Below are 24436 nucleotides of genomic sequence, written 5' to 3'. Positions count from 1 at the left end.
ACACTGTGAAAAAGCACAAACTTGTGAGTGCTTTTCAGAAGAACTTGTGATATGCTATGAAGGGACACAGGCACACAGGCATATCATAGAGTGTTGAGTACCTTGGTGTCCTCAATCCATGTGAGGCTCCCTTCAATCTGCTCAAGTTTGAGGAGCTCGTGTACATCAATTTAAACATACTGTGGATAGTAGCTTACGGTTATAAACAGAGTTAAATGATGGAGATGTTTCAGTGTAGTCCAGATTTTACTCAAGCCCATGTGGAATAATGAGAGCTGTCTGTGCAGAAAGGGTTACTGGTGTACTGTGAATAATCAGTCATAAACCAGCCTATAAACCACATAACTTGCACTGCAGGTTAATCCAGCTGCATTTGGAAGACAGTTATTAAAAATATGATTGGCAAGTGTTCACATCACAAATACTGTATTACTAATATAAATTGTAGCTCACAAGGGATTAATATTTTGAAAATATTGGCCCATTAAAGATACCTGATTATGATAAATCTAATATCTATAACAGATTAGTTTTGTGCTTCCAACCGTAGTGGTAGACTGCATCATCAAGCAGGTGCAAATATTGCAGCTAGAAATTGAAAATCACCAAAATTGCTTACAAGATTATCAACAAGAAACTGGAATGAATTACCAGCTGAATCACACACTCTAAAAGAAGGATGACTGGCTCATTAAAATCTAACTTTTACTGAACTCAGTAATCAGATTTGTCATCCGATTTCATAAAAACATGTATTTTAAAGGAACAGCTCTCAGATCAAAAGTTTTATTAGTACAGATTTACAAGCACCGAAAAGTGCATTCCAGTGAAAACTTTTATCTGCTCCTATCAACAAATTATATTTGTAACAGCTTCTGCAAAAGTGCCAAATTATCCACAGTATTAAGTTTACATATTTACATTTCAACAGATATATAAATCTCTGTAATTCTGAAGTTACAGTGAATAAATAAGAAGCTGCATTTTCTAATTTGACTAGGCAGGGGCTCTCCAGGTTGGTTTCCAGGTTGGTCTTTCCCAGCTGTGCTTGGAGATGACAACAATTGAACCAGGGAGCTTTGTACACAAAACATTTATTTTATTTATTCATTAATCTCTCACCCTTCCTCCGAAAGGAGTCCAGGGTGGCAAACACATCTACCATAAAATAAGATACAATTAAAAATAAAATAAAAACACTTAAAATATATTAAACCCGTTAAAATATATAAAAATTATAAAACACAATGGAATTTAAAAAACCCAAGATGTAATCGCTATCAAGATGTAACCAAATAACTTTTGTAACCAGATGTAACTTTTCTAAAACAGAAAAGTTTTCAGAAGGTACCTAAGAGAGTGCCGTGATGGCATCTGAGTAATGTCAATAGGCAAAACATGAGCTTTCACTGAGCTACAGCCTGTCCACTAAAAGAGAAGGAATACCATTTGGGGATAATTTTTCAAAACTTCTCCTACAGTCACAGAGAGACAACTGAGAGACCAAACTAAAGTGCAGAGGATGTAGAGTTGCATGAAAGCAGTGATTGTGCTCAGAGGATTTTCTCAATCCAGTACATTGCATATGGATGGAGCTCTCTAGTCCACCCACCAATAATGTAATATATCATGTACTCTCACAGATGTACTGGTTTCCTGGTGAGAATTATGGAACTCTTATGGATGACTGTCACACGCCTTGCCCATCCTTCCACTCTTACTGGTGCTGTGCTATATACGCAGGTGAGCAAAGCCTCCCAACTCACCTGGCCAGATTCCAGTGATGCACCAGGTCGCCTCATCCACGATCAAATCATGAACAGGAGTTGTTTTATTGTGGGCTGACAGCACCATCAGATCAGAGGGCACTCGCCTACGATGACACTGCCTACGATCCATTCCATACTTCCCAGTATGTTTCCAAGCACAATTTGAAGCTGACCTTGAAAGCCCTAAACGGCCTCGGCCCAGTATACCTGAAGGAGCGTCTCCACCCCCATAGTTCAGCCCAGACACTGAGGTCCAGCTCCAAGGGCCTTCTGGTGGTTGCCTCCCTGTGAGAAGTGAGGTTACAGGGAACCAGGCAGAGGGCCTTCTCAGTAGTGGCTCCCACCTTGTAACACCCTCCTATCAGGTGTCCAAGAAATAAACTACCTGACTTTTAGAAGATAGCTGAAGGCAACCCTGTTTAGGGAGGTTTTTAATGTTTGATGGTTTACAATGTTTTACTGTGTGGCTGGGGAAAGGGGAAACCCCGCCAGATTGGCGGGGTATTATTATTATTAATTATTATTATTCCCCCTCCCCAAGACTTTGGCAATTGAAGGCCTCTGAGCTTTGTCTCACCTGCTCCCTGTGACCCAGACACATGCTGCTTTAAGATCCATTGACTGATACTATTTTAAAGCACTGTCAACAAAGGCAAACAACTCTGCGATTTGACTGGTCATAAGTGACAGCATTCCTGCCCACCTAGCAGTTCGAAAGCACGTCAAAGTACAAGTAGATACATAGGTACCGCTCCGGCGGGAAGGTAAACGGCGTTTCCGTGCGCTGCTCTGGTTCACCAGAAGCGGCTTTGTCATGCTGGCCACATGAGCTGGAAGCTGTCTGCGGACAAACTCTGGCTCCCTCGGCCTATAGAGTGAGATGAGCACGCAACCCCAGAGTCGTCTGCGACTGGACCTAACGGTCAGGGGACTTTTACATTTACCTTTAAGTGGCAGCATAAATCCACATTCTAATCTATAGCAAAGATGTATAATTGTACAAGACCCTCTTGGCAAAATGAAGCCTGCATTATAATCCAGAGAAGAATTCCACAGACACCATAATGTCCAAAAAGGTCTGTCAGATCCCATCATAATATTCCTCTGCATTAGCTTCTGAAGTGCAAATAGCTCTCTCTCCATCAACGAGTGCAGTATTTGATGTCTCATCCACTGCTTAATCAAAGGCTGCCTCTATTTCTTCTTGTCTTTGCCCCTCCTGCTTAATTTCAGGGGGGGGGCTGCTAGCTTCAGATGGCACTCATGTCTATTTTGCAGTATGTTAAAGCTTTTCTTACATGTATATGTATATAAATATGTATATAATTGTGCTGTTTTCCTGTTGATGTTTTTGCCACCCTGGGCTCCTTTGGGAGGAAGGGTGGACTATAAATTCAACAAATATTTAAAAATAATCTTGCATGATCATTTCATTTCAAAGCAAAAAGATTTTCTTTACAGAAGAAACATACTCATTTATGTACGTTGTTTTTGACAACCTTGTATGTGTATGTGATGGGAGGGGAGGCAGTGGTACAGGCACAATATGAAATTGATAATCACCATTTCCCGCCTTTGAGCTTCCTTTATCTGATGCATAAGCCTTAAAGCAAAACTATATATGCCAGCTGGCAACACCCCTGCATTTTCACATACTGTGTGCCCCATGTAACATTTACTCCAGGATTGTATCAGCCAGAGTCAAGGTCAAAATAAATCCTTCCACAAACGTAATCAACTGCAGTGATCATAGACAACAGCAGCCAACTATTACCTCTAGACTAGTGTCATGGCCATCTAGAGGTTTTTCAGAATCAGGCCCAAATGTGAACAAGACAGTAGGGGAAATACAATTCATTATTTATTTCATAAAATTTGCACACAGCTTGATGTAAAAACAAAAACAACTCAAAGCAGTCTCCAAAAAGATAAAGAATAAAATCAAGGGAAATTTACAACCACCTACTGAAGTTCAATGAAAGTGATGAGGAAAAATTCATGAAAGTGAATATTATAGGGGAATTGTTGGACCCACCTGACAAAATTAGCATTTATGTCTCATTAAAAAGAATGCCAGACAGATCTAAAAGTCAACCATTTTATTCATTTTTTATGTGGGATAATCAGTTTAGGAGATCTATATCACTATCAATATTTATAGATTTTTCGCCCAGGTTATTCCGACTCCCACGAGATAAATAGAAAGTCAGGTTTGATGCATATGCACTCCAACACACGTACGAAACAGTATACATACAAATGTAACCAGGACTGTCTTAAGCATATCTGGCGCCCTGGAGCGAAGATCCCTCCGACGCCTGCCCCCGTCGTGTTTCCCAGTGCGGGTGCAGCGTGCAGCGCGACTGCCGCAGGCTCAGCGGTGCAGTGCCCCCCTGGCGGCCCTGCGCCACCCAGCCTTGCCGTAGGGCCGTCCCTGAATGTAACACTTTTACTGCAGTCTCTTTCAGGACCTAAGAGAATCTGTCTTCAGTTTCAGTCACAATCCTGAATGGCGGCAACAAGCACCTCATTTACACTGTAATCCAAATCCCAGCCTGACAAAGCTCTATGCCTGCCTGGAGCTGGTGCAGCGACTGGGCTTCGATCAGGCCCAGTGCTGTCAAGTGACCAGCGGTTGGCAGTCTGGATCAGCACCATTGCCCCTGTTCCCAAAACATCCTATTTGGAGGCTTTGCATGGGCTGCAACCAGCAGAGATCCCATCCACATGTTCAGCAGGTGAACTGTCAAAGGAAAGATGCTGGCTCTTTGGGCAGAGGCTGGCAGAGACTGGTAGGGTTGGGTAGAGGGACAACTCTGCCCAATTAAAACTCCCCTCCGCCCCAATAGGGTTTTGATTGCCTCCTTAGGTCCAGCAAAAAGGTATACTATAGAGAAGCTGCTTTATCCATTATTTGCAGAACTGGGAGCAGAGAGGAGCATGTTTGACGTTGACTCAAAAATTCAGTGTTCTGTTCCATTTAGGCTATAGTATATTCTTTTTGTCTCTTTCACGTATCCTTTCAGTTATCTATTAAAGACTCAGTTTAATGTCTCCAATCACCTGGAAAAGATTATCTGCAATTTTAATCACTCTCTGCAAATTACCTCCAGCAGTAGCTGCTGGACTGTCACTCACACACTGATAACTGGGATAAATCTGCTATGTCAAGGGAGGGCTGCTGCCAGAGTCAGAGCATTTGGAAATTCAGAACTTATACCAGGGATGGGGAAACCTGTGGCCTTGCAGATGTTGCTAAACTACAAATCCCATCATCCTTGACTGTTAGCTATGTGGAAGGAGCTAATAGATGTTTGGGAGTCCAACAACATCCAGAGGGCTGCAGGTTCCCCATCCCTAATTTACACTGCTCATTAACTCTGGTTGGTGTTAAAATCCTGGAAGCACAAAATCCTGGAAGCAAGTCTATTATTTGTAGAGTGATGTGCAAATCTACTGAGGTTTTGGATGAAGTAAAAGTCAAAGCAAATCTGAGGAGCAGGGGTAGCCCATCTAATTTAGCCACCTGAGGCAGAACAAAAATTACCGCCTCCTCCTCCCACCACCACCACTTCTGCCACTGCATCTCAGCTCTCGTCAATCTCAGTGGGAGCCAGGGTGCTCAACAAAGCATGGTCGCAGGAACGCCCTGGTTCTTGCCAAACTTCACAGGAGCTGGGACACTATTTAAAGTGTTGTCACTGTTTGTCTGCCGAGGGGTGGGGAAGATGAGAGGCAATGGCGGGCACCAGAACACCTTCCTCTTGGCAGTGGAAGTGGTGGTGTGCAAGGTAGCAGACTCTCCTTCCTAAGCAGAGGTTGGATGGCCATCTGTCAGCAATGCTTTAGCTGAGATTCCTTTCCAACTCTACAATTCTGTGAATCTATTATCATCCCATATTTTTGCTTTGCTGGCTGTGGGTGATGGAAGATGTAGTCAAACAGCATAAGTTAAACAAGCTCTAGCTTAGGGCCCCACTCTCTTGGGGGGGGCCCAAAAATATACTTCTTCCTAATTGTATTGATAAAATACATATTTTGTTATCTGCAAATGGCTTCAGATGTCTGTTAGGTCCATAAATTACCATATAGCGTATAGTCAACACAAAAAACAGTGGCAATTTGTTGTTGACAAAGGACAGCTGGACATATAAAGAGCCGAGCCCCATTACCTATAGTAGCTTAGGGCCTCATGAAGCCTAAATCCGGCTCTGTGGTGGTGGTGGTGGGGGGGGGCATCAGGTTGGCTACTCCTGTTCTACAAAATGATGGGGTGTTTTTTTTCTGTACACATAAAACTTTTACTTGTTGCTGCACTGATTAGTAATCAAGGGGTAGTTTGCTAACAATTTCCATAAGGATGGCATTGCACCCCTTTAGCTGTTATATACACCTGGGAAAAACAAAACGCAAGCTTTAAGAGGCAAACCTACTAACACTGCATCTCCTCCACTTGTGCATGTTCAAAATGCTTCAACATTTGCCAAAAGAAAAACTACGTATATGTGTGTTTATAGTTGAAAAATGACTATCTCAGCTACTTGTCATATATCCTTTTTAATGAAAAATTTAGCTTACATAAAATAGTTCCTCCTTGTAGTTTTGCAAAGAGCTTCTTTGTTAAGAAATAATGAGCACGTAAAGAACAAGTGACAAGTTTAGCAGGTACGGCAAACACTTCCAACCCCACAAATTTGCTTTACAGTGGTTAATAGTGGATAAAACACAGGATATGAATCCAGTTTCACACACCGAGCAAGTCATTTTTAGACATTATGTATACAGTTATTACTGAGGGCTCAACCCTGCAAGAAGTCCAACTTCTGGATGTGGATAGCCTGGTATCAGTTGCCTAAGCTCTGGAAACCTCCAGGTTAGACTATTGCAATGCATTGTACTTGGCGCTGCCTATGAAGATGATTTGTAAACCACAGCTAGCACAGATCACAGTTGCTAGCATGTTATCTGGAACAAGAAGACTTGAATGCATAACACCAGTTCCAGTCCCATTACAAGCACTGTCCATTTCTTTCCCAGCCCAATTCAAAGTGCTGGTTTTTATCTTTAAGGCTTCAAGACCCCTATACCTAAAAGGCCACCTTTGCCTGAGCCCTGAGATCACATGAAGCTCTTTTTTGTATACCACTTCTAAGGGACCTCCAAGCATAGCTGTCAACCCTCCTTTTTTTTTTTTTTTTTTTGCGGGAAACTCCCTTATTCCAAGCCACAGACGTCAACCTTCCCTTTTTTTGCTGGATATTCTCTTATTCCAGCACCGTTTCCTGCTGCTATCCTGGATTGTTAGATATACCGTAGACTGTCCCCAGGACAGGTGAGGCTGCTGATCCCTTATTTTCAAATCCAAAAGTTGACAGCTATGCCTCCAAGGGAGGTCAGAAAGGTGGCAACAAGAGAATAGACCTTAGTAGGAGCCTGTTGGTGGAATCATCAGATAGATGCCAGGCAATGAATTTTTTTTGTTGTTGTTTTCCCGGGCATTTGGATAGCACAACTAATATTTTCAAAAAATGCAATTCTTATTAAGTTTCTTTAAAAAGGATAGTTAAACATATCATAACGATGACACAGATTATAGCAAAGGTAAGTTAAAGAAAGGGGAAACACTGACCATTGCCTAGTCTAATGAATCTGTATTTTTTCACAGGCTCATGATAGTGCAGCATAGAGTTCCAAAGTTACCATCCTGCTAGACTCAGATATCCTGTCTTTTTAAAGTTAATAATTCCACAAACAAGGAATCTTGCCAGTTTTTTTTTAGTGCCTCTACTCCTCCATTACTGTATTTATTAAGATCAAACCAAACCAAATAACTCCTGTTTTGACTGTCATCTGTAAAAACAAACTTTTTGCATTAGTTTTTCCGAGTTAAACAGAAACCACACTTTCCCATTCCAAATCTCCACTGTGGCCTTTTCAAATGTTTCTAAAAAAGACATGGTGGTCAGTCTTGCTGCCATCAGTAAATAACCAAATAGGTATGTGTTTTTGATATGACTCTATTGTTAAATTTGCTTTTAATAATGTTTGTGGTTTTATTATTGGGTTGTTGTTTTTTACTTAGTTGGGACTTTTTTTTAGTGGTAAGTGATAGACAAACTCAAAATACCTGATCTAACCTAAGCAAACCATAATAATTCTGTAGTGCTCTTGTCTGGTCTGATCACTGAAATGCAGCCCAAGTATAAGAATTTTGTAGAGTGGTGCCTTTGGTAGTAATATGTTGTTGTTTAGTCATTTAGTCGTGTCCGACTCTTCGTGACCCCATGGACCATAGCACGCCAGGCACTCCTGTCTTCCACTGCCTCCCGCAGTTTGGTCAAACTCATGGATACAAATGTCAGGAGACTGAATTTTCCCATCTGTAGACCCTAGTAGTCCTGCCATAAAATCAGAGCTGTCTTAAGCAGGTCGGGCGCCTGGGCGCTGTGGCGCGCGGATCGCTCCGGCGCCCCCACCCTGTTTCTTCCCACAGCTGGTGGGCTGGCGCAGCGCGCAGCATGGTTTACACACGGCTTCGTCGTGCAGCACCCCCCTGCCGACCCGGCACCCCGCGCCACCCAGCCTACCCCTAGAGCCGGCCCTGCATAAAATACTTACTTTAAAAAAGGTAAATGAAACAATCACAAGAAAAATGCAACTTTTATGACTAGGTTTCCTCTAGAATTAATGTTGCATTCAGTATCACTAAAAATATTATTGGCATAACACTACTGGTGATTTTTTTAGTTTTTATTTTAGAAATCTTTGTAACAAGTAATAGAGTCCATGTACCTTCCATTGCCGTGCAGTTTTAGAGTGGTATAAAGGCAAGGAAAATGTGTGTTCTCTTTACTGAGGAAACAGTAGCTGACAAATGATTTTGAAAATAAGTCTAATTAGGCTGCCTCATGATGTGGACTTAAAATAATTTAGTTGTATTTGCTGCTTGGGTGGGCTTTCTGTGTTGGGGTAAACTGACATCCCAAAGGGTTATGGGTTATTTGTGGTCAGGCATGTAACAACCCGAGGAAATGCTTACCGTGGGACATTACTAGTGAGCACTAATGAAATTTCTAGTTCAATAATATAATAAATACCATCCATTAGCTGGGAATTTTTAACTTTTAACTTTGGCCTTGTAACTGTGCTAGCAACTGCAGTCATTTTATTAAGAGGCTCATCAGAGCTGAAGTTGTTTTATAATCCTGCTTTCTCCATTCACAAATGTCAGTTTTCATTGAAATAAATGTTTCTAGTTAGCAGAAAGAAGCCTATACGAAGCAAGGCACATGCTGAGGCTCACTTCCCCCTCTTGAATAAAGTTTTCTCTTTCATCATCCAGGAAAAACTGCTGTCACAGATACACATTGTGGGCAACTGCACACACAGCTACCATCTGTGGAATACAGGGACTACGCATGTAACGGCCGCTGAGCCAGCAGGGGCCCCAGATGCTTAGCTTTCATTAAAAAAAAAAGTCAATCAGACATTCCTGAAGAAAATTAGAGCACAAACCATGGAGATAACTCTAAGGTTTCAGCACTCGCCAGGCAGCACCATTGCCAAAGAGGCTTAACCAAGATGATCAAGGGTCTGAAAGGGAAGTCTTATGAGGAACGGGAAAGAGGAGACTGAGAGGAGATATGAAAACCATCTTCAAATATCTCCATCCACATGGTGGATGACGCAAGCTTGCTTTCTCCTGCTTTGGAGAGTAGGATTCAAACCAATGGCGTCAAGTTACAAAAAAGGAGATTCCGACTAAATGTAACCAATTTTAAACTGTATGAATGAGGGGGGGAAAATGAGTGATTATCTGAAATAAATACCATCCACAGGATTGACAAAGAGGGAAAGATCACAGTTGCTGATGGCTATCTTCAATTAATGGGACTCAAAGCATCGATTAAAGGAAAACAATATTCTATGGGAGATAACATGGTGAAATAAACATTCCTAGGAAGAAGAAATATCACATTTAAAAACAGTTGTGCTCACTTGCTTACATGGATCCAGGTTTTAACACTAGCTTATTCTTTCCTATTAATAACTGCTCTCTTATCATTAGCTAATCCCCCCAGTGCTTCTTCTCACACTTAGTATAGTAAAAGGTCCAGAGAAAAGCAAGCAAACCAAAATACTTGTACAGAAAAAAGTTTTTCAGGTACCATTCTAATGGCAAATCAGCAGAGTTTGTTCAAGGCTACATTTCCCTGGTTGGCATGCATAATTGATGTATGTCACATTTTATATAATGATTGCAAGGTAAATTCAATTTTATATTTTCCTTGTTTTTGTCCTCTAAGAAGCTCTTATCATCACATATCAATTCCAGTGCACAACAAAGATAGGAAACAAATCACTCCAATGAATGTAACATCAAAACTGATTAGAGACAGAGAAAGATTAATTGCTTGTGTCAGAAATAAATAAAGGAGGTAGGATGAGATTGCTATTGGATTCTAAAATATAGTGTGTGTGTGTGTGTGTGTGTGTGTGTGAGAGAGAGAGAGAGAGAGAGAGAGAGAGAGAGAGAGAGAGAGAGAGAGAGATTAAATATAAACGCAGCACAGGGCTATAAAGTGATTTTTTTAAATGTTAAATTTAGAAAGGCCATATTACAAAATACCTCAAAACAAATTTTGATTCAGTAAGATGAAATAGTAATGGGTTGGATACAGCTGCAAGTGCTGGTCTGAAAACATTTGCACAAAAGTTTATGCAACACTATAATGTGAATTCTACAACAGTTCTGCTGCTTCGGCTTCCATAGGAGGTTGCACGGGTGGGAGAACACCTTTGGATCTAGTTTAACTATTCTGTGTGAGAATAGTGAGCAGTGTGTTCTAGTGTGAGGTGTGAAACAGAGCTCCCATGAATAAGAGATGCCTTCTGCATGCAGAACAGCATATTTGGAGCCAAGTATTTGTTGCAGATGGAGCGAGGGAGGGGGGAGCCAGGCCAGGCAAGAGATGGAGTGGCTGACAGATGATCCACTGAGGAGGGATCCAGTGACCTGGGATGCAGAGCCAAAGGAAGATAATCCTGGGAAGGTCCTGGCAGGTGGGGGGTATATCCTACCTCCCAAGCAGGACTGTAACTAACTAAACACTTGAGAAGTAACTACTTTATGTGCAAGAAAACATTCCTGCAGTCAGCTAGCTAGGGTGGAGCCTGTTGACATTTCCCCAGCGATAGAAATACTACGTTTTGGGCAAGTACAAATGTACCCATTGAGAATGGCGCTCAGCATCCATTTGCCGAGGTTGTGGCAGTTCATTTTGGGTAGAAGGCCTGGAGCCTTCCTCACACTGGAAGAGAGGCAGTGTTAGCGGCCAGTTTTGTTCTCATTGGGGGAGAATTTTGTGATTTGTTGACTTCTAGGAGGGTAGCGGGGTCTGTTCCATGGTTTGCTCAGGTCTGCTTCAAAAGGTTCTGAAATGATTGTTGTAGGAATGTGCTGAATATTTCCTGCTAGGTTTCTTGTCATCCCTCTTATGAATGATCCGTTTCTTGCATTTATTTCTGTATTTAACTAGAATGTCTTTCAGAGCTTCTTCTTCAAAAGGTATGCCAGCCACATAGGGGGCAATGCAGAAGTTAACACAGGACTGTGTATCTGCTTCCTAGTGTCAAAGCCATAGAGTGTGTCTGGCCACTACATCAGGTACAAGGGCACGAGATTGAGTAGTATTCATCATAGCATCTACTATGAATGTTGCTGAATAGTGTAGATTCAGTATGGTTTAGTAGGGTGACTCATATCCTGAGTAGGGTTGTCTAAGAGGTCATCCACTCACATTGAATATGCACAAGCAAACGCTGAAGCTGGGCAAGCTGCTCAGATGGCCAAGGCAGTGACACCCTGTGCCCCGTGGATGACATAGTCAAGGCAGTGTTCACTGGGATCCTTCAGCTGGGAGTCTCCTTCCCTTGGAAGTAGAGCCTTAGAAACTACAGTGAAAATAAGTGGATCCACACTGGGCAGTTTAAGGGAGCCATGAAATCAGAGTCTAGGCAGTATAGCCTATTAGCGAGCACCACCACTTTTTTATATTGGAAGGGTAAATCTCATTACACCCTGGTAACGTTTTTGAGTGGGGCTGGAAGTGGAACATCCAACACGGAATGCTGTGGTTCCTTTAACTTTCGATAGAATTGGAGATGGCTCTGCACGGGGAGCATTAAGCTCTAAGGTAGCTAAGGCTTTATCCAGGAAATGAATATAATGAGAATCCGGAAACAGTCAGTGGGGGGGGGGGGGTTGTTGGGGAGTTAGTGGGTTGTCACTCCATTCATCTTCATCTTGATCCATGAAAGCAAAAGGATCAGAGAATTCAAGACTGTTGGGAATGTGCTCAGTCTTGGGTTACTAGATTAAGATCCTTTTACAGCCCAAAGAGATTGAGAGACTGGGTTCTGGTTGCAGACTGTAGTCTGGCTGAAGCAGATTCCATGGAAAGTATGTTAGGTTGCCCAGAGTTGAGAGAGGGCCTTTTAGGCACTGTCTGTGCTTTCTTGCCAGCAGGTCTTGTCTGAGATTATGAAGAGGCTTTTAAAACAGGCAGAAATTCAGCTGTAAGCTGTTGGGGGAGGGCCTGCTTGATTTAATTAAGCACATCCTCAGACAGCTGTAAGGTATTCATAGTAGCTGGAGGGGGGGTGGACCCCGGAAGAGCCCTGGTCCATATTAGTAGCTGGAGGAGAGGATTCTTCCTCATCTGATGATTAAGAGGGGCTATTGGAAAGTAGAAAATGTTTTAAAGCCTTTTGCTTGCCTCTTTTCCTTTTCCCAGTTGGTATCGGCTTCAGATACCCATTATTTAGCCTTCCTAGCCTCTCTAGACTGATTATTATTTAAATGAATAATCTTTGAAAAAGAAATCCCAAATGCTGAATTGGAATGGATAGCAAGGGAATATAGCACACCCAATCAATATATGAGTGGGGTGGATGTAATCTGCTCTTAAGTGAATATGTAAGGCTTTCCTTCTGGAGAAATGGCTTTTAAAAGCTCAATGAAGAGGTTTCCTTTTTGCAGAAGGGAAGAAATGGCTTTTGCGCCATAAGACATAGCTTGCATGTCTCTCTAGGCTTCCACTTGCATTCCTCCTTCACTACAGCTGCTGTTGTAATGGAGAAATTCCCTTTTCTCCCTTGACCAACCACTTACAGTGGGAGGGAAATGATGAAAAAATATTAAGATTCCTTTTCAAAGAAAAGCAGAGAAAATGGGAAGTGGGCAGGTAGGGGAGCACACTTCTATAACAAGGAAATAAACTGCAGAAACTTAATGATTAAATAAAAGTCTAAGAAGTATTGAGCAAAACTACTTTAGAAATACAAGATAAAATATTTTTTTAAAGGTAAAAACCTGAAAGATCAGAGGGAGCTTGTGGCAACTGGCTGCACTTTGACCGGAAGGCAGGAGCAGAACTGCAGAACTACCTCCCAATAGGTTGCTGCCTGCCTTCAATCAAGGGGCGGTTCTATCAACCCATCCTGCTGACCTGAGCTGGGAATGTGAGAACAGTTTTCACCTGCCACCAGAAGGATAACAAAGAGGGAACCAGCCTGGGAGAAGCCACTGAGAAGGCCTTATTCTGCATCCCCACCAAGCGTGCCTGGTGGGGGAGGACCAAGAGAATATGTCTGCTGAAGATCTCAGAGCCCCAGCAGGTTTGTATGAGGAATTATGGTCCTTCAGATAGCCTGGGCCTAAGTTGTATAGGACTTTATAGCCTAACAACATCAGATAGTATCAATAAGCAGCTGACGAAGCACTGCAGGGTATTGAAAGCAAACTGTGCTCTTCCAGGCATGTACCTATCCACAAAAATAGGCAATCAACTTGTCAGCAGAAGGTAAAAAAACTGGAAATATTCCACTCCAGCAGCCCTGGCCTCCATATAGGAGGGATTTGTAAATGTTATTCTGCAAAACAGAGATACAACAATAGTGTCCACGTTTGTTCAACACATCACACATGGATGGCAAACTGTATGTAATGTGTTGCATGGAGGCAGTCAGCCCAAATACATCTATGCCTAGCAGGAATAACAAACCAATCTTGTGCATGTATTAACTCCCTTTGGAATTGGGGAAAAACAGCAGGAAAGATCTTGGTGGCAAGGGAAATTTCAATAAGGCAGCGAACTATTGATAGCATTTCTAGCAATAGTATTCATATAGATCTAGCTCAGTTCCTAAACACTTGTACAGCTGCTTGAAATTAGCTTTCTGGGTGACAAAAGAATATTGAATGATTGCTGGAGCATACAGCAGATATTAGTCTACATGACAAGAGCAGTGGAGAGAACAAGTCAATGCAGAATTTTTCCTGGAATTTTGCTTGACAGGAAGAAATCTTAAAGGTTATCAAGAAAGTGAGGGAAATGAAATGTCATTATTTCCAATACAGATTTAAACATGGTACAACTCATAAAGCGCTCTGATTTGGGGCTGCGCTAGATTTCCATCCTATTTGTTGAATGAACCAATGCTGTATAAAGTTGAGTCACAGCAGAGAAATACAATTCCCCCCCCTCAACTTCTATGTACCTTTTATTCACATGAAAAAAAACAATCTTATTGGAGCATTACTTTCATTTTTGTCAGTCTGATCCATGGAGGCTAAACAAATGCAAAATCTGCAGCCCCGCAACCTGGCATGAACTAAAAGCAGTTGGACAGGATGATACAGCTGGTCTAAGCCTGACCCTGGCATTGCAAAGTCTGTTCCATGGAGGATCTGGACTTCTTTGCCTTGTTTTCCCCCCACTCCCTACATCTTAGCTGCTGGAATTCCCCATCAAAAATTAATGCAACAATATGTTTCAGACACTCCATCTGTAGCCTCAACATCTGCTGAGTCTGCCTCCCCATTAAAACCTCAAAGTGAAATCCTTTCTCCTCACCTGCCATTCCCTCCACTTTTCAGCGCACCTTGATGGTGAGCATAAATTACTTGTTTAGCAAGATTTATTTCCTCAGTTGAAAACACCAAACAATAACTTTATCTTCACAATGGTGATGAAAGGAAGACTGTACAGGGGGAGGGGGGATCGTAAATGAGCAGAGGGGAGATTGCTAAAGTAGGACAGCAATTTGGGACTACAGTAGTTCTTAAAAGGCGAGTCTTTCAAAGGGTGGTAAAACTTTCTGTTAAAGAAGAGATATGAATCTGCTATGTGTCCTGAGATCATCTGGGGTTCAGGTTCCTCTGCTTATTGAGATTGGGATGGGGAGGCTGAAGAATGGGTCCTTTCTAGATCCATGTTGCCCAAAATGGTTGTGGCCACAAATCATGGTAAACCACAAACCACAGCTCATGGAGGGAGGGAGGAAGCAAACCATCACCTCTTGCTTAACATTGGTCTGGACCAGGGTTTGGTTTACTCCCATGGTTTCTCTTCTGGCCCAACTGGCTGCAGTTTGCTGGAACAAAACACATCAAAGTCCCTGGCTCAGACATATGGCAACGTTAGGGTCTTAGTTTGCTTCCTCCACGCACTAACCACACCCATTGAGTTTTTTATGAGAAGGAATATCAATATATTTGATAAATGGTTCAGACTAATTTATTTGAATGACATGGTGGAGGCATTCAAAGTGTTTGGGTATAATTTCTGATGAATAGGAATGCAGCTGGCACCATAATAACAATTTTATTATTTGCATGCTGCCCATCGGACTGGGTTGCCCCAGCTACTCTAGGTGGCTCCCAACAAAATATTTAAAACACAATAAAACATCAAATATTAAAAACTTCCCTATAAAAGGGGAAATACCACAAATGATGTAGAAAATGATTGTGGGTACTTAAATGTAGTACCATAGAACCCTTAATATTACCTCCTCCTAGAGTTTGTATTATAAATAAGGCTTACTGAATCACTAGACAAATTTGAGGAAGAAGCTATTTAATGCAATCTGGGCACCTCTGATGCCTTGGGACAAAACACCTTGTTACTACAAATGAAAACTGGCTGGGCCAACATGAAATCCTTATATTTCAAATTAATTACAATATAACCAAACCAAGAATTAAATTTCAGTCCCCTCACTACTTTAATCTTATCAACAGGACAATGGGTTCCTTCCTTTACATTTGCAATGCTTGGGAGGACGATTTATCTTCGTTAAATAATAATTGGCTTTATTATCTTTTGACTCTTCAGAACCACAGGCTGGCAAGGTTTTTAAAAATTTCATCAATCTTATTTTGCATTTTTCATAGCTGGCACTGAAAGGTTGGAAGGAAGACATCCAAGCCTGCAAAACACATTGTATCTCCTAACATTATGAATTGGGCTCGAGAATATCTAATTTACTAATACATCTACTAAAGTGACAGGCACCTCTATATTTCATAACTTCAACAAGGAATTCCAGAAGCAAAGACCTGAATTGCAGTTTCAGATGATTAGTGTTGCAACAGGAATCCAACCCTCCACAAACACTTACAAATGCTCACCTTTTGCAAACTTGCTTTTTCAGCCATTTACTCAATCTACAGTACTGTACACTTCTTGTGTCTTTCCACAAAGTGTTTGTAGATGGACAGAGATATAATGTTGCATTGTTAACACTTCTAAATATGGGATACTGTATATTGGCTAAGAGATACAGTACATAACAGGCTCTGAATTTTGCTCTAGACATAACTGTCCATCAGAGGGGCCAGGATTGAGGATTGAGGGTGCCCCACATGACGTGACATTGCGCACAGGGCCTTCTGAACATTGAGGGAGCCCAGCCCCCTCAAAAAAGATCAGGGGGAGGGCACAGTGCCTCAGCCCCCAGGAGCCAACACCCTCGTTGTCCATCCCCTACGAAGCGATTTGGGTGACAAGTCTTGGTTTTCTTCTGGCATGTAAATTCATCTGGGGGCCTATGTACACCTCTGTTCATCCCTTGTTTCCTTCTGCTTGTTACTGTGCAGATTAGTACCACCACAAGTTTTGACTGGAATCCTGGCCACACCTTACTCTGCACTATTTCAAGGAGGTATCCCTGAAAACACACAGTATATCCTGTCCATCACATTGTTTTGCTGTTTCACTTTTCTTTCTTCTTACCCACCCCTTTCTGCACCCTTTCCACCACATTCCGCCATAGTTGCACATGCCTTCATTGTCTATTGCTTTTTTGAGGGGGGTTCTTGTCTTCCTGCACACATGTGCACAAGCCCACAATATCATGTTGTTGCTTCTCTCTCCCACCCTCCTTGCCCCTTCTGGACAAAGCCCACGTCTTTGCAGGCTCAATGGACTGAAATGAACACACTGTTAAGAGCTGGTCAACAGTGGGGCGGACTCTGCTTCATTGGAGCTTCCGAAGCAGAGGTTGGGTGGCCATCAGTCAGGGATTTCTTAGTTGTGATTCCTGCTTCACAGGCGGCTGGACTAGATGAACCTTTGGGTCACTTTCAATTCTACAATTGTATTATTCCTGCCTGATTGCAACTCTGTTCAGCTTTATTCATGTCTGTTGAGTTTAGTACATTTATTGTTTAGTACATTTATTTCTTCTCAGTTTCAATCTCAAGGCACACACCATTATATTGTTTTCCATATATATATATATATATATATATATATATATATATATATATATATATATGTTAACACCTTAAAAGCATTTCAGCCACTCCAGTACTCAAATATCATCAAAGCAATTCTTATCAAGATTATGACCTTTTCATTGGCAAAAAAACAAACCCTCAAATTTCAGTTTCTCCTGTTATTCTCTAAATTATTATCTCCCCACCCCATCCCTATTAGTCAAAAGACCACCTGTGTGGACTTCAAATCCCACTTTTATTTCCCCCCTCTTCGTTTTGTTTTCTTCGCTATATGTCCATGCCATTCTTTGTAGCCTACGGTGTGTTGCAAATGTTTTATTCACATGGCCACAGACTGACTATTCCCAAATGTTAATTAAGATCAGAAAATGAGCTGCAGAGTGCATTAGTGGTTATGTAATACAGACCATTAAAGCCTGCTTTATAAATGAATGTCATTAAATTCTAAGTATAGCTGTTTTTCCTCTGCTGCCAGGGGGGGAAATGAGAGACACGGCACCTTCTATTCAAGATTTTTCAGGCAACTTAGCAAGGTGGAGGGGAATATAATTATCAAACCCATTTTGTAATGTAAGAGAAGAAGTCTGTGCCAAAAGCTGCAAGGTTTTCTGGGTTTGGCTCCTCATTATGTGACGGTAGCTTAGTTCATCCCTAACATTGAGCCAAACCATGCCTGCTTGGTTCTCCCTCTTGTTCTGCTGCTGCTGCACTATTGGAAGTTTAGTCATGGTTTTGGTTATTGTGTCATCTGAACATGGGCTTGTGGTTTATTTTATATTGAAATTTTTGAGCTATTAAGGGAAATTGCCCAAAATGACACTGCTGACATGGGTTGCCATCTATACAGATTTTCCCTGATGATTAAGCGATACCCCCCTGGACACCTAACTCAGTGGTGTAACATTGGAAAATGTTGGTCACTTCTCCTACCTAGGCAGTTACCTTTCCACAAGGGTCAACATTGATGCCGAAATCCAGCATCGCCTGAGCTCTGCGAGTGCGGCTTTCTCCCAATTGAAGTGCAGAGTATTTGAGGACCGGGACATTCGCAGGGAAACCAAAGTGCTTGTTTACAAAGCTATTGTACTATTAACCTTACTATATGCTTGTGAAACATGGACCACTTATAAACGCCATCTCCAACTCCTCGAAAGATTCCATCAACGGTGTCTCCGAAAAATTTTACACATCACTTGGGAAGACAGGCGAACTAATATCAGTGTACTGGAAGAAGCAAAGATCACCAGTGTTGAAGCAATGATTCTTCAACATCAACTTTGTTGGACTGGTCATGTTGTGCGGATGCCTGATGATCGTCTTCCAAAGCAACTACTCTAGTCCAAACTTAAAAATGGAAAGCGTAATGTTGGTGGTCAACAAAAGAGGTTTAAAGACTGTCTCAAGGCAAATCTTTTAAAATGTAGTATAAACACTGACAACTGGGAAACACTGGCCTGCGAACGCTCCAGTTGGAGAACAGCCTTTACCAAAGGTGTCATGGGCTTTGAAGAAACTCGATCTCAGGACACAAGGGAGAAACGTGCTAAGAGGAAGGCACGCTTGGAAAATCCACACCGTGATCAACTCCTGCCTGGAAACCTCTGTCCCCACTGTGGAAGGACATTTGGATCCAGAATAGGACTCCACAGTCACTTATGGACTCATTGTTAAAACCATGTTTATGGAAGACAATCTTACTCGGCTATGAGGGATCGAAGAAGAAGAAGAAGAAGAGCAGTAATAGGAGCAGCTGCATAAGTTAGTATGAAACTAACTTCAGTTCTGCATCCAAAATATGAGTGTGGCTTGCAAATCGTATGCCATTTTAAAAGCACATTAACCAGAAATAGCTATATAGAATCCATGAAGTTAGACAATTCTAAAATGTCCGGAGAAGTCTACACCTCACTCCCATCTCACAGAACAGCTGGATCATGACACTTATGCCACTCCCAAGGTCCCAATAAGCTCTGCTTGGCATTGTTTTTTCCATGGCAACCCTGCATTTCTTATGCGGCTGACCAGCAGGCCTAGTTCAATCTGTCGTTTCTTTAGCAAAACATTTGCATATTTAACTAACTGCTCTCAGTTATCACTGGACTGCTCAACAAATCATTTTTAGAAAATAGACCTTCAGCAAGTAGATGCTTTGGTCACCAAAAGCAAGCATTTTACCTTTTAAATTATATGTATTAATTTTTTTTTCTAAAAAGAATCAACACTAGATGCTGGACATAAAAAATACAGCATGTGTGTGTGATATAAACCAGCCACAGAAGCAGTTGATCTGAAATGGTATGAAATCAAGAGCAGCAAAATACCAGTAACTCACGAAGAGAAAACGTAAGCAGACTTCTGTTTAGAACAGGTATTTAAAAACACCCCTTCAAAGCTATTCTTTTCCTTTAGTGATACAAACTGTTTAATGCAACCCTTTCCTTTTGAAATAAAAAAATTCCTTCAGTAGCACCTTAAAGACCAACTAAGTTTTTATTTTGGTATGAGCTTTCGTGTGCATGCACACTTCTTCAGATACAGTGAAATGGAAGTTTCCAGGCACTTATGTAGAGAAGGGGTGGGGAGGGACCTGGTTTGAACAGAGATATCGGGTTCTTATCTCATTATACATGATAAGCGATCTTCAGCCATCTCAACCCTTGCTTTTTCATGCAAAACCATTTGCAGTCGTTTGCGGTCATCAACAGCTATCAGTCAGTCAATCACCCATTTCCACCACCCTTCTGAGTGATCCCCCCTCCCCATCCCCACCCCTCCCCACCCCTTCTCTACATAAGTGCCTGGAAACTTCCATTTCACTGTATCTGAAGAAGTGTGCATGCACACGAAAGCTCATACCAAAATAAAAACTTAGTTGGTCTTTAAGGTGCTACTGAAGGAATTTTTTTATTTTACTTCGATCCAGACCAACACGGCTACCTACCTGTAACCTTTCCTTTTGGTGATCTTTGCTGAGAATAATTTCACTTGTACAGGGTACTTTTAAGAGAGGAGGAGAAAAGTGCCCACTATGCAAACACTGCAACACACCTTTTAAAACCCATATTAACCCATTAATAAGGAAACCAATTTCATTTTGCCTTGCTTGCTTCACAACTTCTGAACAACATAAAACTGGCACAAAATGCCTGTTTTGATCCATCATCTTTTGGAATCTGTGAAAATAACAAGGATGATTCCCTGCCTAGTAATTTTTTAGCTATCACACCATCATATGTTCTAATTCAGATCATACAGCAGGATGCCCATTATCTGAGCCATAGTTTGCACAAACCTCTAATCACACAGACCCACTATCTATGTCTCCTGTAGGTAACGTTTAAAATGAAACTGCACTGGTTTAAAGGACCCTGCTAGGAGGCAGGTATACCACAGTGCAGTAGCATCCTCAATCGCCAGCATATTAGGGCTCGTCCATACTTCCGCTTGCCCCATGACAAGGAAACATAGGTCCAAGGGCTTTCCTGCTTGACCCACCCTTTCCACGCATGGATCTGAGTGATTTTCCCCTTGCCCTGTTCCTTTCCCATGGAAAATGCACAACACATTGCAAATGCTTCCTTTAGGGCACGAATTATGATAAAAGCCACATCTAGATGCTTCAAGTGAGTGATATTGAATGTATGCGCTGGGTGTGTGTGATGTGGTCGTCACTTCTGTTAAGAAGTCATCATAGAAAAATACTAATAGCATCAGCTTTTCAATGCACACAAAAGAAAAGAATGCAAAAGTCCAATTTTTAAAAATACTAATTGACTAAAGAGTTTTCATTCAAAAGGGCACCCAAATGTGTGGCTTTTTTGGTATGAATTTCTGCAAGGAAAGTGACAGTTTTAAACCCTGAGACTGAATCTTATTTGCTTAATGCACACTCAGAATCCGCTAATCAAAGAAAGGCTGAATTCCTTCCAGGGTCTTGCTTTTTGTAGCTAATACTGCTACCTCCAAAATTGCTGCTAAAGGTATTTTTTTGTGTGTGGGGGGGGGAGTCTCTCAATGGGACACATGCCATCCTTTTCAGAATACATTTTTCAAAATCAGTACTCACCTGTCACACTCAGGTAAATAAATGGACTTGTCTTATTCTCTCCATTTTTTTCATTGACTGCCTGGACATAGTAGCACCCAGCATCCGCTGCTGATGTTGCAAGGATGACCAACTGATTCTCTAGTGTGGTGGTTCTATTTGGGGGGAAAGGCAAAACAGGGTTTGTTAAATTAGGACAAGAAGATTAAAGTTGCAAAATATATATCTCAAATCTGGCAGGCTTGCAGAGGAAATCCCTCTCAAACTGCCTGGAAATCACTGAAGTTCATTGATCTCTCTTTCTTTGGATTTTTTAAGATTTTTAATTTGACAGAGGCCAGAATTTTAAACACTCAGGAATGGGCAATGACTTGTTCATACACAGTGGGGATTTTCAATATATTTATCTTAACCCCATGCTATATCAGAAACTGCTTTTAAAACTCACCTAGATTTTAAAAGCAATTCATCTTTCAGCATGAGAGGCAGCTGCTTGAAAAACACAACCCAGTGTACGCATAGTTCTGCAATTCTTTGCACACTAGCTATAGAAAGATTAATACAGGCATGTCAAACCTGCGGCCCTCCAGATGTTTTGGACTACAATTCCCATCTTCCCCAACCACTGGTCCTGCTAGCTAGGGATCATGGGAGTTGTAGGCCAAAACATCTGGAGGGCCGCATGTTTGACATGCCTGGATTAATAGGATCACCTAAAACAAACTGCATGAAGCACTGGAGATCTGTGTTCAGATAAAGGTTGTATTTTTACCTTTAAGCAGCTTCTAGGGATCTCATTTTGAAGTAGAGATGCTGTGCAATAGGTGGTTTAATCTTTTCCTTCTCCTGTTTTCTAAATCTAACTTCCATTCCTATGGATCTAATAGCAGGTGGGAGTGGAAGAGACATGATTTAGATCAAGAAAACAGCACAGAGGGAAATTTATCCCCTCCCTGAGCACCAGTGGCAAAGATCCAGTGGCAAAGATTTTTGTATTTAAATGTTGGCAAATGCAAACAAAGATCTTCTGCATCTTGGGTAGTTTGACTCTTAGTGACACCACCAAGCTGTAATATTTAATTCAAACAATTGACTCCAGTCATCCCAGTAAATACTATTTCATTGCAAAGACGACAACAGCAGCAATACAGGAAGAGCTACCCTATGGCTTCTTCAGACAGACCTGCTTCTTAAGAATTCATCCTTATTTGCTTGTCCAAATCCTATTTTAAGGTTATATGATATCCACTGTTTGTTGAGCACTTGTTCTGATTTCCTTCCAGGAAGATTATACAACAATGAGCAATCATCCTGATTTTTGATTGCATGGGAGTGATATGTCTTTCCATCAATTTCCTCATTGCTTTCCTAACTGCAAAAAGACTATTGTTGCTTTTAAAGTGAATTTGTTGTGCAGAGTAATTGAGTACTGTACTTAATTACTCAAATTTTAATTTTGCAGTCTGCAATCAAACTCCTCTTGCAAAATACTTACAGCTAGCTCAGAGGTAACCTTATGAAATGTCACTGTTAAGAGAATGCTTATGTCCATTTCTGAGGAAGTGAGAATGTGTGGAGACAAATCAGAGTCATCAAAATCTCAGGAGATATAAATGCATGGCCTATGAAACTTCATATGCCATGAGCTGCAGCAAATAGCTAATTAACATGCTTAGTTATAGTTATAGAGAAAAAGAAGAGCAAAGCTGCTTCTGACAGCTGTAATTGTACCACCTCCTAAGTTAGGGCCCATCCAGACTTTTGTTTGTCCTGGGCTTTCACATGATTTCAAGTCATGGGTATGAGAGGGTTGTTTGTTTGTTTCTGTCCTGCCACTTTCCCCAGAAACTAGATTTCCCCAGTCTACTGCTGAATCAGAACAAACTTCAATCCGCAGAAAACCCAATTGATGTTTGTTCTGATTTAGCAGTAAACAGTAGGTTTTCCTAGGGAAAGTGATGGGGCTAATAATAATAATAATAATAATAACGATAAAAATTCTCAGACCCATGACTTGAAATCACTTGAAATCATACATACGGCAGTGTGGGTGGGCCCTTAGCAGTGGCATCTTCTCAGAGGAATCAGCAAAGTCTAGGATAAGTTTGCCCTTTCTTGTAAGAAATGCTTCTATAAACCTGTCCTTGTAAAATTGCTCTAGCCTTTTAGGTCTGCTTGCCTGCAACACTAGACTTTCCACATTTACTCAGCAACCAACCTCCAGTTTTAAATTAAAATCTATAACAATTGATGAACAAATCATTGTCAAAGCATTTTCCAGCATGCTTCTTCAAAAAGCAGAGGCCACAGAGGGGAAGAATGGGGACGATGCATGATTTGTGTTTGTTATCTTGACTTCTGGGAGAAATGATGCTACCTTTAAGTTGTAACCAATTGCTCTGAGGCTGCTATGGTCTGTGCTGTAGTAACCAGCTCTTCAGTACATCTCTTGATTGCATTCATCTCTTGAGTACATTCATATATAGTGCTAATGCTACTGCAACCTATTCTGCAGCAGTGGCAGCACTTGAAGAAGGCACAAGAGAGCACTTGAGTGGCTCCTACTGCTGCTTGGAGGGAACATTCCATTATAAGTCTTAATAAATGTGCACAATCTTAGTGCTATTTTGTAACTTGGAGACTATGTGCCCATATTGATAACTCCCCTCTCAGATCTCCAAGACCTATGCTATGTTCTCAGCCAAGCAGGTGTAACTCTGCTTGCATGGAATGATGGAGAGGAACTAAGCGGTTGGTGGTGATGTGGCTTTGGTAAGGAGGTGCCAAGGAGACAATGTTAGCATAAGCAAAATGTGACTTATTGGTGGCCCAGAAAAAACTTTGGAATAAGCGAAGCTCCCACACAGAGGGCTTGCTCACACTTCCGCTTGCCCTGTGTCTAGAAAGCAAGGGGCCAAGCAGCTTACCCTTGCCCCACTCCTTTCACAGGGAAAACCCACTCTTTAGTGCTAAATCAGAGCAAATGTCAATCCGGAGAAAACCCAAAGTGTTTTTCGTCCGATTGCGGTTTCCCCC

The 24436-nt window shown here is 41.5% G+C and overlaps 1 protein-coding gene across 4 annotated transcripts in view; it reads right to left on the bottom strand.

Moving 5' to 3' along the window:
* The window catches only part of SDK1 (sidekick cell adhesion molecule 1), a 584684-nt gene that overhangs the window by 311720 nt on the left and 248528 nt on the right, over positions 1-24436 (bottom strand). For all 4 annotated transcript variants that reach the window (XM_035130977.2, XM_035130978.2, XM_035130979.2 and 1 more), the window contains exon 5: positions 21422-21555. In XM_035130977.2, coding sequence (XP_034986868.2) covers positions 21422-21555 — 134 coding nt within the window. The remainder of the gene's footprint in view (positions 1-21421; positions 21556-24436) is intronic.

Source organism: Zootoca vivipara, chromosome 14 (assembly GCF_963506605.1).
Source record: "Zootoca vivipara chromosome 14, rZooViv1.1, whole genome shotgun sequence".
NCBI lineage: Eukaryota > Metazoa > Chordata > Lepidosauria > Squamata > Lacertidae > Zootoca > Zootoca vivipara.
The sequence above is the reverse complement of the archived record's forward strand: the minus strand, read 5'-3'. Positions and strand labels throughout refer to the sequence as shown.